The following is a 15,098-nucleotide window of genomic DNA, read 5'->3' as shown; positions in this document are numbered from 1 at the left end:
TATCTGAATAAGCTGCTTTTGAAAGGAAGCACGCAAAGATGCTATATTTGGAGTAGTCCTCTCCAGTTTTTCTAAATGCACAAATGTTAACTGAGTAAACAAGAAGATAATGTGTTATTATTTCAGATGGACATAAGCTGACAGATAACATAGACACATCAGTGGACTTAGAGATGCACTTAATGGCTTGGGTAATGCAATTACCCTAAAGATCTGAGTCCTGGGATGATGGGCATTAGGAATCTTGGGAAACCTGGTAATGCTTCCTGTATATTTGTCCAGGTGTCTCTTCTCTTCAGACCCCCCCCCCCTTTTTTAAAAAAGATCGAGCAGTTGTATCTAAAAGCCCATCTTCTGTTTCAATATAAATAATATTTATAGCTTAATTGAATTTTGTATGCTAAAAATGCAAACATTCTGGCTTCCTGGCTTAGTGGCAAGTCAGCACTGTTTCCTTAAGAGCAGGTGCCTGTTCTAGCCCTATTGTTGCCAGCCAGGGTAAATAATAGTGAGGCAGATAGGCCAATGGTCAGCTTCCTTCTTAATTCTGAATGATTTTTTTTCTCTCCATTGTGGCCTTATATGAGATCATATAATTCCCACCCCCCTCTCTCTCTTCCATAACTACTGGCTTATTATTTATGGTACTGATGTCTACCTTCCCTGTTATCTATTTCTAGTTCTTTGTGGGTTGCAAAACCTGACCCCTTTGTGGGTGGGTCTGGGCTCTCTTAATAAGTGTGCCGCTACTTAGTGACAATGGTGAAGTTCGAAATACAATACAGCTTTGTCCAGCTAGTCATGTTCAGATGTATGTCAAAGCAAGTGTGTTTTACCCCCAGAGTTCTTTTCCACCTGGAATCATGATTCTGCTTGCTAACAAAGCTGCATACTTATAATGTTTAGTTCATTTTTTGTCCCAAACGTATTTTGCTGTTGTTGTTTTTGCTGATTTGGATATGAAAGTATAAAGAACCTATGACCCTCCAGATGTTATCTCACTATCTCTGTCATGCTGTCCAGGCCTGATGTAAGTTGGAGCCCAATAGCCTCCTGAAGGTTGTAGGTTCCCCATTCCTGATGTAGCACTGTTCTCCTTTTCCCAATTTAGCTCAATGATAGAGCATCTGCCTTGTACGCAGAGGTTCCAGGCTTCACCCTTGGTGTCTGCAGGTAGGGCTGGGAAAAGCTCCTATCTGAATTCCTGGAGAACTGCTTCCAGTTAAAGTAGACAATACACAGTTAGATGGACCCAGTGGTCTATCTCTGTGTAAGTCAGTTTCCAATGTTCCTCCATTCTGTTTACATACCTTCCTATGCAGAAATTGCCTGTAAAAGACATGAGTACAACAAACACATGTTGGTTGTATGGCATGAGCAGGATTTTTACAGGAGAACAATTTAACAGAACCCCAACTGCAAAGCATTTGCCTGGCTCATTTAGTTAGTTAGAAACAAATTCACTTTTGTGAATACCATTTTATGTAACTTTCGTTGTGTGTAGCACAATGAACTTTCTGACCTGGCCAGATGTTTTCCAAATGTTCAGCCTCCCCAAACACAAAGCAGTGATTTCCAAACCTTCAGCAGAGGTCATAGAGTCAGCCATGCAATGGGAGGTCACGTAGTCTAGCATGGCTATTATTACACATTAAGTTCTTTTCTCAGTGTAGAAAAGTTCTTTTCTTTTCTCAGTGATCAGTTTAATAAAGGCTGTAGCTGCATAAAGCTGTGAATTAATTGCTTTAAAAAACATATTGTGAGGAGTTTAACAGAATCCATTGCTGCTTGCAGTTATGACAAGATAGCAGAAGAGCAGTTGACAGAGGAAGAGGACATTACAGATGTCGAGGATGAAAATGCTGATGACGATGATGAAGATGGTGATGAAGCTGAAGAAGAGGCAGATGACCAGTTTCAGGAAGCCACCGAACGAACAACCAGTATCGCCACCACCACTACCACAACTACAGAGTCTGTAGAAGAGGTTGTTCGAGGTAAGCTGTTATTTATAGAGCATGAGGTCTAAGGAACTGATCTTCACAGTGTGCATATGCCCATTACTGCAAAAAATGTTCCAAACAGCAAAATATTCCAAGTTGCTATACCAATCACGCTTTTCCATTGTGATTTGCCAAATTTGTGTGCTACTCCCCGCCCCCTTTTGCTCCCCTCAGGCTCCCAGTAACAACCTAAATCATGTTTTGATGATTGTCATCTCTGTGCGCATGGATAAAAAGTGATTTAAAATAGATGTGAACTTTTAATTTAAAATAGTGTCAACCATGTGGTGAACAGTTTTAGTAAGGTATGAGTTGGGAAAGGATGCATGTCAAGGGGGGGGGGGTTTGCTTGCTGGGTCATCAGCTTATATTAAGAATGAAAAATGTTCTTGGGGGTAACAAAAATAGATTGGTGGTTTAATGACTCCCCTCCCCCCACCTTTCTTAAGCTATCATCATTTAGAAGCCAGAAGATGGTACAAATTTAGATTTACAGGATATAGTGAGAAACAAGTATAGGATACAAGAATGGCCGCGGTGTTTATTTTGTTAGCAGAATATGTATAGCACTTAATTGTAAAAAAAAACAAAACAAAAACTTTGGGGATTTACACTTCATAGGATGCTTAGAAAGTTGAAGAAGCATAGATATTTTCCAAAACCGAATAACCTATTCTGTGTTCTGGATACTGAGTATTTATGAGAGAGGGATGAACACATATGTAGAAATGAGAGCTTTCAGTACTACTATTATTTTATTAGTCACCTTTATCTCTTTCCTTTCCTTCAAGTAGCTCAGGTGTGGGGACCCTTTGCCTCCCCCCCCCCCGATCCTGCAGATGTTGCTGAACTACAGTTTCCACCAACCCTGGTCTTTGGCCATGCTTGCTGAGACAGATGGGACTTGTGTTTTAGCAACATCTTGAGGGCGAAAGCACACCAGAGAGAGCTCAAGGCAGCATACAGACTCCTCCCCTCCTTCCTTTTCCTTGTTAGCTTTAACCATGATTTCTCTTTGCACCTGTATCAATGGTAATCATGGTTCGTGCTACCTAAGAACTCAAGTGTTTTAGTTGCTTTTGAATATGTTTCCTATAGATGTTTTGCTAAGTTGTGTATTATTACATTGTACTGCATTGTTATTAACTGCCTTGAGTACATAATTGGAGAAGAGCAGAGATACAAATTGGCATGACAAATAAATTACCAGGTTCCATGGTGTTGTCAAACAAGATTCAAGACTGAAGTTAGCATTGATGCAGGTGTGCTGATAAATCTCAACTAGTGCTGAGAAAGGAAGGAGTCGATAGATCGATTCTGGGGAATGGAGGAAGACATTTCTGAGTCTGGTCTATTCCCAGTCACTTAGCCAAGGTTTTGAGCTTAGCAACATTACCTCTGCACTAGGCCAATTAAATAAAGCAGTGATGGGAAAGTAACTTACAACAAGTAAGCTTTGAATAGAGGAGATCCTAATTACATTTTAGTTGAAATGTGGAAAAACGATCAAATAAGTATTACTTATTCAGACCTCTTTTATTACCTCTATGTGTATTGAACAATCTGGAGGCTAGCTGAACATTCCATGGAACTCCTCATTTGCTTTGTTGGTGGATATATATTTTTATCCTACTTTTAAACTCCAAATGCAGCAAAAACTGTATCTGGCCAGTGATCAGGCTAAGGACCTGACATAAACAAAAATATATTCCATTATGACAGATAAAGATCTCCTGCAAATGAACATTCAGCACCTTGGGGGTCAAAACAGAGAAAGTGCTTTCCCTCATTCCCATCAAAAAGTCGTTTTAGAGAGACCTCAGTGGAAAACACAGTTGTATGTGTCGCCCATACAGTCTCTCTTCCTTTGCTCAATCAATGAATCTGGGTCTGAGCTTGTCTTCCTCGACAGAGTGGAGAAGGTAGGCTGGATATTGAAGAAGGAGAGTGCTCACAGGCCTCTCTTTCTCCACATGGGAGCACCAAGAGAGGAGGGGAAACAAAAGTGTTGTTCAAATGGAGATCCCTCTGCATGCCATAACTGCTGCACTCACGCAGGGAAAGATTGTAGCCAGTATATTTTTCTTAACTGTAATTTCTCCTCATATTTAATAAGCAGGAGCCAAACCTCTTCTTGCTAGCATGGAACACACACAAAATGCTTCCATTTTCAGGAACATTGCAGTTTAAATCCTGCCTGGAGAATGACAGGTGGCAGCCTGTTATTTCTTGCCCGTCGGCAAACATATTATATGAAAGGTGTGTTCTTAACAGCTGTTCTGCTTCAGTAAAGCAGGGATGGTGGTGGAGGAGGAGAGAATGGCTTCACGTAAGAATGTTTTCCTGGGAGACTAGTAGTACAACTCTTCATTTCTATAAGCACCGTCATGAGACAAGCGTATATCTGTTTTTAGAGGCTCTCAATAGCATCGGGGGGACTGAGTCTCTGCTAGTAATGCATTGGTTTTCTTTTAGGTTTGTACGTTTAGCTAGCATTCAGTCTGCACAGGTGCTATTGCTTGTGAGCTGCAGGTTGCTAATTTCTTTCCTATGGCAGATAACACAGTTGCCCACAGCCCTTGTCACTCCCTCAGAAGCCTTTTCAAGGACCTGAAAGTGACAAGGCAAGAAGACCTAGAGAAATGATAAGCAAGGAAGCAGAGGGGCATGCTGAGAAACAGTGTTCTCGCCACAGATCTAAGTCATATTGGCATGACATTTCCAGAGACGATCTCTTTTCCCCATGCGTTCACAGATAGGTTTGCAAGGAAGAAAAATGACAGGAAGCGTCCTCAGAAGATTAGACATTTTTTAATACTGAATGACCATCTTTCATACTGATTCTAGGGCTATTTGTTGTACTTTTGCCTACCTGTGTTCTGATCACACTTTAATCACCAGCCATTATAAAAGGTCTGCTGTGTGTCACAGCTGCTTTGTTAGATGACATGCCACTTTGGTATTAGGAATATTGATGAGAGAAAAAAGTGAATGCCATTTTATAAGGTCTGGCTGAAGCTGAGCAATGTGTCTTGGTGCAGCCATTTCCTGAGTTCTTTTGTTCTTTCGTGATAGTTGTTACTCAGATGCTTCCTTTCTCCATACACACACACACACACACACACACACAGACACAAAATAGATTTTTTAAGCTTAATTCTCACCTAAAGGAAGATACTGAAAGGAAGCTACAGGACATCCAGCCGTCTTGTAAACACAACAGCCTGTAAGCAACCATTTTGCAGCTACCGGAGACTTCACAAAGGTCTGAGTCATGTATTTGTACTTACTGGGCTATCCTTGATTAATTCCACTGGTCCTGTAGATCATTCATTTTTAATTCACCTGTTGGTGCTTATATATGGTATTTTGATATTTGTGAATTATTCCTTATTCCCACTACTGTAAATATAGTTCTATATACTCGCCTTTTTTTTTTACTATCATTCTTTTGTCCTTGTATGACTGTTGGGAACATTAGGAAATGGATATTGTCAGAGCAAATGGGATTGCTGTTAGCAGTTCTATACAGTTTGACTTGGAAGGTCATTTCTGTTGCTTGTTTTTATATACAGTGGTACCTCGGGTTAAGTACTTAATTCATTCGGAGGTCCGTTCTTAACCTGAAACTGTTCTTAACCTGAAGCACCACTTTAGCTAATGGGGCCTCCTTCTGCCGCCGCACCGCCGCCGCGCAATTTCTGTTCTCATCCTGAAGCAAAGTTCTTAACCCGAGGTACTATTTCTGGGTTAGCAGAGTCTGTAACCTGAAGCGTATGTAACCCAAGGTACCACTGTAGTGCCATCAGTTTACAGGGCACTTTACAGAGTAGCAACAACAATTGGTCCGTATCCCAAGTGGCTTACATAAAGACACTGGTATTTCCATCAAACTTGAGGGAGAGATTTCACTTACTATCTTAAAGTTTGACATGGGCAGAACTGGATCCATGTATTTAAAAAAAAACAGGGTGTATACAATCCATTAACAAGAGAGCAATTTATGAATGTAATGCTCCTGGCCATTAAATTATGTAAGTCTGCCGATTTAGGTAAAATAAAAGTAGCGCTCTTTCCTTTGTGCAGTGCAGGCTGTACTCATTTTAGGCACATCCAGTCGACACATGGTTGTGGACATGCGCGTCCTTTTGGACCCAGAAGAGGGCAGGATGCACACCAACAATGCTTGCAGGGGCTGGGAGCAGAACCCCCATGCAAAACATTTGCTGCCTGGAGCTATTTGATCCCTTGATTTGAAATGAATATTTCAGGAATACAAAACAGGAGTTCTTAAAGTATAATATGCTAACTAGAAGGCCATGGGTGATAGCCAAAGTGAGTCATACAAACAGATTGATTGAAAGTATGACTTAATTGGATGTTGCCCTATATATTCCAGGTGCACTATATTAACTGCTAAATTCATGTCCTAATTATTCTTTTTCACTGAATTAAAAATAAACATTTGGAAGTGAAATTTAATTTTAATTATTTGTGGGTACAGATTATAGTTTTAAGGTATTTACCATCGTAGAAGTAATTGTTCTATTGGACTGGAGTCGAAACAAATAATTTAATTTTCTTTCCTGTAACTGCCTGCTGGGAGAATATTGCCATGGTGTAGCTAATGCCTAAGCTTTATTCTTAAAAATGCGTGCCAGCTTCACAGCTGTCTCCAGATAAATTTGAAAATGCCTCTTGTGTAATTAGCTTTTGTCTTTGGGTATTAAAATTAGTATTTGGCTTCTGATTCTAAGTGTATTTTTAGAAAAAATAATTTTCTTCTTGGTAAAATTAAACTTGGAAGTTCTGTTCAGGGAATATGTCTGAAATTCTATATCCACTTACCTAGAGGAAACCCCATTGAGCTTAGGGAGGCTTACATCAGAGTAGACATGTATAGGATTGTGCTCTAAATTATACACAGTACAGTCTTGTGCATTTTTGCTTAAAGGTAACTCCTGCTGAGTTCAAACCAACTTACTCTCAGGTAACTTTGTCTGTACTATACACCATATAAAATTCCTGCACAGTCAGGTACTAGCTTGCCAACTTAAGTCTTGGTCTTGTATATTTTCAAAACTGTTGTGTGGTTCTGCTAAGACACCTACATTTTTTTGTCCCCTTGTGTTGTACATTTAGACATATGTAACACAGGGCTAATTGGATGTTCCAGATAAAGTATTCATAATATTCCGATGCCAATTCATTTGCTAAACCCCTAAGCAGTACCCAATATACCCTAAAGTGCCAAAGGTGCCACATACCATTTAGGGCTGAATATTTCAATATTAATTTTATTTCTTGACTGTGTCTTTTCCACCTTTCTTTCAAGGGAGTCCATGGCAGCAAACATCAAAAAAGTAAAAACACCACCACCCACCACACAATTAAAAAACAAAACATCTAAAAATAGTAAGAATGTCTAAAAACATGCAAGATACTCAGATACCCTCACAGCTAATAATCTCAGGGTTGTTAGGAACAGTCATAAAACACTTGAGTGAACAGGAATGTTTTTAAATTCTTCCTGAAAGTTAATAATGAGGGAGACAGATGCAGTTCACTAAAGAGGACATTCCAGAAGTGTGAAATGGCCACAGAGAAGGCGCCGTCATGGTCCTGTGCCAGTTGGGCAACACCAGAAAAAGGTGGCATAACATTACTGCTTTTATATGAGATGCACACAAGGGTTCTGTGTTTTCCTAGTATTTGTAGCAGTGAGCCAAGAACTTTGACGTAATAAACCATCCATTAATAAACCAACTATTAGGAGGGGGATAGATTAGTGTTGTGTCTGAACCTGGGATTGTGTTTATTCTGCCTAAACAAGCCAAGCTTTCTAAGCCAACAATAGATCATAGTTTAAGGCGAAACAAGCCACCCTCCTGGATTTGGATGCAACTCTTAAGCTATCCCCTTCCTAAATTGTTTGCCGACTCAGCCGGGAAGCAGTAATTGGGTTTAACCTTAGGCCAAGGTTCTTTGCTTATTGTTACATGTGAACCTGACCACATACAATCTTACCAGGCACAGTAGCCCTTCACAATTGGTCCCAGTTGATGTGAGCAGACTTGCCAAGATAATCTTCAGAGTACTGGAGGAATGTGGAAGGACTTAGCTTATAGTGTAAAGATGTTTGTAATTTTGCAAAAATGTAAGATCAAATGCATTTTGTATGAGGTAAGACAAATATCCTAGGTGAAAAGTGCGTTGAAAGTCTCAGCAACCATTTGTAAGTGGTGAGGGAAATTTGGCTTATTTACAGTTGAAGTGATTTGAAAGACATACTGGCTAGCAGGTTGATTATGACGTAGAAACATGCAGTGATAGGATGGAATAATAACAAAATTATGCTCCTAAAAATGTTCAGGATAAAGATCATAGCAAACTCTGCTTCCATGAGGAAAGGGGAAAGGAATGACAACTGAAGAACTGCCATTTTATGTTCAGCCATTTAATGTTCTGCAGGCTTACAAAGGAGTATGTGTATCTGTATATATATATGTATATATATATTTCCTGTTTGGAACATTATTGGTAAAGGGCTACAGATATGTACACTGATGCATAATGGGATTCTAAGATGACCATATAGATTTTTATTTTTTACATTTTTAGTTCAGAGGCAGATATAGTAGCTAACCTAAATAACAAAATCCATTTAAGCTTGTAGATGTGTGATGTGTTTCATTAGGACATGGCCCCCTGTCATACACAGAAGCATACAAAACTGGATACCTCTTGTTTTAAGGGTCGTTATTGAGAATGGGACTATATTGGGAGTAACTTCAGCTGTCCTGCCTTCATCGGTGTATCCGTCCTTTCGGCATAGGGAGAAATAGCTTTCACTGTACTTCAATTTTGTCTTCTGAGGGGTGATTTTATAATGTGGCAATGCATGAGCATTTCCAAAGTAAATAGTGTACAGTTCAGGTCCTCCCTGATGGGCTTTCTGCGCTCCACTGAGACAAGAACCAATAGCTTGAATGGTTTGAATCCGATTTGAATTGTGGGACTAAAAGCAGTTGGTTTTTGAATGATGTAACAAACATGTAGAGAGACACCTAGTAGATTAACCTCTTCCTAGGGTAATTCCTGGTCTCCTAGGGCTATGTATATCACTACAAATAAAGGTATGTAGAAGAGCATTGACAATTCCACTTTCACGCTAAATATAGTTCCTCCACATCTCCTATAATTAGAGGTGTGCTCTGAACAAGCTGAGACTGGTCCTTGCCGCTCAATGATCTCCCGCTGGTACTTTGATGTGACTGAAGGAAAATGTGCACCATTCTTTTACGGCGGATGCGGTGGAAACCGAAACAACTTTGACACTGAGGAATACTGCATGGCAGTCTGTGGCAGCGTCAGTAAGTGGACCTCTCCAGCCTGTGGCAGTCTCTCTCTCTCTTTTCTATCTTGTGCCACTTTGGCTCTGCTGCTTAATTCCCCTGGGAGTGGGCCTTTACCACCACTAACCGTACATCCCTCTGTCAGCTTCTCTTAATTGCTCACATCTTGTAGAGTGTGTTTGGCCATTAGTACGTGTGTCTCTTTCTTTCTATTCAAGCTTGACAATTGGCGACTTTTGTTTTCCCATCTGTGACTTGTTATAGGCACAAGGTAATGGAAGCAGGGAGATGAGGCACTTGGAATGAGAGTCTCTGTTGTAGGACTTGCTTTAGAAATGCATTTGCTCGTGTGTGTCTGTGCCTTTGTTCTCATGCACGTACAATGCATGATTAAAACAGAAACAGCCCACAAGCCTGTAAAGCTGCCTTTGGTTGTTTTATAATTGTTTGCTGTCCTCTTTTGGGAAAACACCAGACATGCATCAAAATGCCAGGATGCATATATTCACATTATAAACAACAACAACAAAATGGTTCCAGTGGAAAAAGTTACTCAGTTTGCTTATATCTTTCCTTTTCCTTTTATAAAACAGATCCCCTCCCCCCCCGGTGGTGATAAGGAAAGTGTCTGTTTCACACATGTGTGCACATTGTTTTGTTATTTTGTACATTGGGTAGCTAGCAAACAATTGAACGTTTGTGTTTGAACGTCACAATAAACACTGGGAACAGGCCTCTGGTTCATGGAATTCTCCCTCGCCTCTTTCAATACAGTCACAAGGAAGAGATTAGAAACTTCCACTACTACTTTTGATTACCCATAGTTTAGTATGTTGCCCAAACCCTAAACTGTGGTAAGTCTTTGGTTTGCAGAAACATTTGGTTTGCAGAAACATCAACATCATTAGCTATAGTGTGCTTTGTTGGACTATTTGTGCTAACTTTTCAGATCATCTGGACTGCTTTATTCTTTGGAAAGTTGTATGTTCCATTTTTCAACACAGTCTTCTATTGACACCATCCTTACCCCACCCCAATTTCTAGCAGAGGTCTCAAATTGTTCAAATATTGACCGTTAGGGTGGCCCTGGCAAAGATCTGTCCAAAGGTCTGTAAACCAAAGGTTCTAGGATATATTTTAAAAAATATTTGTATGAGACAAAAGCAAAAAACCCAACAGCAGATTTGTACAAGATTAAAACAAACAAAAATGTACATTTGAGAAATATATTTAAGGTAGCTACACAGCAGACATCATATAGTATTGTGGGGAGATTGATTAAAATTGATAGTTTTTATAGTTTTAAAAGCCGAAAAACTGAACTGTGGTCTGAACCAAATAAGGCATATAATAGCTTTGATGTAACTGTCCTGTTGTCTCAGCTCTGCCTCATAGAATTCCCATGGGCGGGGGGACCTGAAGAGAGAGAGCAAATCGAATTCCATAAACACAATTCCAGCCTTTTCTTCTCAACATGAAATATAGGCTGCTTCTCTTTCTCTCTTGTCTTCTATCTAGCAAGGGATATTTCACCTCATTTTCATCTGAGATAACTTTAAAGGTTAAGGCTTCTCACATGTCACACTACATCATGCCTTCTGTGACAAAGGAAAGCCTGATAAGTTGCCCCCTCAGGTGGACTCTCTGAAGAGACTCCAAATCTTGAAGCACATCAAATTAAATTCAACCAAACCAGTTTTCATTAAGAAAATGAGTTATAGTTACACTATTGGGTCAAATCTGAGCAGAAACTAGAGAGATAATTCAAACATGCATCAGTCATCTAATCTGTAGTATGAACTGGTAACATTCAAGACCGGCTGCACCAATTAATGTTTTTTCAAATGTGAATTTGCCCTGAATCTCAAAGGTCCATTTATTGGAGCTGATGTATGACAGACTGAGTTCTTGGTTTCCAAGACACTGGATTAACAAAAGAACCCTCAGTTGCTTCCTTGTCAGCTCAATGTACTTCCTTCTCCCTTGGGAAGAAGAAGGCCTAGAAACCAACACAGTTTCAGACAGTTTCTCACCTCAGATGCTTATTCAGCAAAGTTTTCCTGAGTGAGATGGTAACCATTTAATCAAGAACACACCATCATACATAATAAACTTTATATCAGAGTAAAATGCTGTTTGAAGGAAAACCACCCCTCATGCAATCTTGAATTAAAAACTGAATTAAAAGCTTTTGAAGGAGGGGGAGAGCAGCCTGGAACTGCAGCTTATTCCCTTCATTCTAACAATGTCCCAAATGCATCTGCTGTCTGTAAGAACTGGCAAGCAACATAAGAGCATTGAACACATCACCTCTTGTGTACTGATGGAGTGAGGAACTGGCACTGCTTCTTGGCCAAATCAAGGTGTATCCTGGCTAGTGATTTCACAGACAACTCCCTGATTCTCTCTTTGCAGTTAATTTTCAGCAAAACCAGGTTTGCATTCTGCTTTAGTTTTGTTCCTCCGAGAATCCAACCAAGCCAGTTTTTGTTGCTTTATTGGCACCATCCAGTTCCAGAAAAATCAAGAAACTATTTAAAAGAAAATGTTCCTTATCTCTAGTGCTCGGATGTTTTCCTCAAGCTGCCAGAAAATGAAACACAATTTTTTGGGGATTTTTCCAGTCTCATTAGTGAGTTGAGTGGTTTAGCAATATCTTAAAAATTGTTGGCATTAACCATTTTATAGCTGATAGTGGAATAGTCTAGACAGTATTCTTGCTTGGAAATATTAGGTCTGTATAACAGTTTTTTTAAAATTGCAGGTGCATTGTTTTAAAGAGTAATTACCCTCTCTAACAGTGTGCTTATGAGTGTGTTCTCCTTACCCAGAAGTGCTACAGAGGCTAAAAGCTTTAAACATTTTATTTTATGAAGTTTCAGCAGTAATAATAATAATAACTGTTTTGGTTCATACACAGTTTTAAGAGAACAGGGAAGAAAAGAATAAGAGACTTGAATTTTGAAAACCTAGGTTCAGAGTTCAAGATCACAGGATTGTCTTTGAAATATATCGTCCCTACTTTTGTTTCCCAGGAAAAGATTGTAACAAGCAAACAGTAATGATTATATATCAGTGTTATTTTGACAAATACGATCATAAAGCACTTTGAGTATTGTTTATCTGTTGAAAATGGACTCTTCAACTGTAGTAGTTAAACTAGCATTTAGTTGTGCTAAAATATCTTTCACTGAGAGGCTTGAAGGTTAAGCCTCATACTACAGCATTTAATTCTAGTCTGCACATTTCTGCAGTGGACTAGTGCCATGGCAGTGGCAGAACGAGGAGCTGTAATTAATCCACACAGTAGTAAATCCTTTTGCTGCAATGATTCAAGTGCATGTCAGTTTGAAATTGCCCCGTGGTGTGTGAGTTGATATTGATCCCTGGATGCAGGTGACAAAAAATACTCAGTCAAGCCAATTTACAACTAGCTAGGTGCCGTTGAGCAGCTGAGAATAAAAATCACACTGGACTTATCTGCATTAAAATCCTGTTCCATCACCCTTAAAATGGAAAGCGTGGTAAAGTCAAAAAGCGAGACAGACATATGAGCTAGTCTGAGGTTAAACTAGCAATTTAATCCAGTTTTTAAAAAGGAGGTGGGCAGAAGTAACATACATTTGTCTGTTTGGCTTCTTTTGGGTTTTACATAGGGCATAAACATGCTCATTTTTACAGCAAGAATGTATTGTGTTGTGTTTGGAATGTATTCACAGAATTGATGTTGAAGCAACCTCTTAAGATTTACATAACATAGCTCCCCCCCCCCCAACTACAATCAATGTCATGTAATAAGAAGACATTATGTATTTAACGTGCTCTATCTGTATTAAAGGGATGCGGGTGGCTCTGTGGGTAAAACCTCAGCGCCTAGGACTTGCCGATCGCATGGTCGGCGGTTCGAATCCCCGTGGCAGGGTGCGCTCCCGTTTCTCGGTCCCAGCGCCTGCCAACCTAGCAGTTCAAAAGCACCCCCAGGTGCAAGTAGATAAATAGGGACCGCTTACTAGCGGGAAGGTAAACGGCGTTTCCGTGTGCCGTGTGCGCTTCGTCACGCTGGCCACGTGACCCGGAAGTGTCTGCGGACAGCGCTGGCTCCCGGCGTATAGAGTGAGATGAGCGCACAACCCTAGAGTCTGTCAGGGGTACCTTTACCTTTTATCTGTATTAAAAACCCAGCACATGTCCCAAAATTAGAGCTTCCTTAGCATCTTGGTGCTAAGAAGGATGCAGAATTAATGCTAGCATGTAAGATAAGAAAACAGACAGGGAAAGAAAGCTTTGAAAGAAATGCTATTGTGTGAGGCTGCTGAATTTCAGGGCTTCCCTGTTCTTGCAGTTCAACTGCTCTGTTGGTTTGACTCCAGGTGAGCTTGTTCATCTAGCCCTACGTCTGAAGGGCATAATGCAGATGTGCACATCCTGTGCTCTGTGAATGGTTGGGGGTGTGGGGTGTGCATGCCTCAGGACACACATTGTCCAATCCAATTTTCAGTTTGCCTTTAGCTGATATTTTTAGGGACGCTAAATTGGGAGTGGAGAACCCATGAACTTCCATGTGCTTTGGACTCCCATCAACCTCAGTCAGCAGTCAGGGGAGATGAAAGCTGTAATCCATTGACATCTAGAGGGCCACAGGTTCCTAATCCCTAATCTGAAGGACAGAATAAATTTGTTGGGTATCAAACCAGATTCACCTTGTAAAGGACAACTATGTGAACCATTTATTGGTGATGTGAAAGATATGTTTATTCTGAGACAGTAGTGTAGGGTGGTGTTGGTGCTCCAACTGGTATTAGCCCCACCTGTCAGTCAGGGATGATGGGAGTTGTAGTCAAATGACATATGGAGGGTCACCTGCTTCCCATCCCTGTGCTAAACTATCTTCCATCCAACCAACCCTCCAGCCCCACATCCCACACATAGTCTTTGGTGCTGGAAGCGAGCTCATACGGAAGAAAGACATTTGTGGGAGTAGGAGAGCAGGCCACTTGGAAGCAAGCCTGTCTTCTTCTTCTTCTTCTTCTTCTTCTTCTTCTTCTTCTTCTTCTTCTTCTTCTACTATGGCCCTGTATTCTCCTCCTTAAATGTGAATGGGGAAGCAAAAAAGTTAAGCAATCTGATCTGCTGCTGACACATCTTGTTTGCCTCTTATTCTTTCCTTGTCAGGACTACATTGCTCTCTGGCACAGCTATGCAATATGTTGCCTAAAGTGAACAGCAGTTGCCCCAGGCAGCAGTCAAGTATTGAACTGCACCGGTCCTTCCATCTTGCTACCATACAGTAGTGTCCTGGGGTCAACTGCCTCTACCTCCCCACCCCACCCCCGGTGCAGCTGTACTTGCAGTGTGCTCTATTTTCAGGGATGATAATGGAGCAGCCAGCTTCTATTAATTAAAAGAAGTTTGAAATTTAAAAGTCAGAAAATGACATGACCGCCAAATGGAAAGCATTGCATCAGGAGTTTCACAAGCACTAACCGCTGAGTGCCTAAGATTGCTGTGCAAACACTTCTCATTGCAACTTCTTTTTTTCCTTCTTCCTTTTTTTTTTTTTTGTCAAGGGGACTTAATATTTTTCCGGGTGCAAAGTACTGTAGTCTGGATGTCAGCAAAATGTGATAGCTTTGCCTCAGATGTGCTTTCTTTTGAAGAAGCCATCTGCATTCCCCAGTGGGGTGAGCCGGGGCTGTGCATTTATCTCTCAGAAATCAGTTTGGAAACAGGTTCTTTTGCC

General features: G+C 40.5%; 1 protein-coding gene across 4 annotated transcripts in view; it reads left to right on the top strand.

Moving 5' to 3' along the window:
• Positions 1–15,098, top strand: part of APP (amyloid beta precursor protein) — a 140,532-nt gene that overhangs the window by 84,530 nt on the left and 40,904 nt on the right. For 2 of the 4 annotated variants that reach the window (XM_083438613.1, XM_083438612.1), the window contains exons 6-7: positions 1,795–1,997; positions 9,209–9,376. In XM_083438613.1, the coding sequence (XP_083294739.1) occupies positions 1,795–1,997; positions 9,209–9,376 (371 nt within the window). The remainder of the gene's footprint in view (positions 1–1,794; positions 1,998–9,208; positions 9,377–15,098) is intronic. The other 2 variants (XM_083438614.1, XM_083438615.1) reach the window with 1 other exon arrangement.

The sequence above is a fragment of the Podarcis tiliguerta genome (assembly GCF_965153285.1).
Source record: "Podarcis tiliguerta genome assembly, chromosome: 4".
Classification (NCBI taxonomy): Eukaryota; Metazoa; Chordata; class Lepidosauria; order Squamata; family Lacertidae; genus Podarcis; species Podarcis tiliguerta.
The sequence above is the reverse complement of the archived record's forward strand: the minus strand, read 5'-3'. Positions and strand labels throughout refer to the sequence as shown.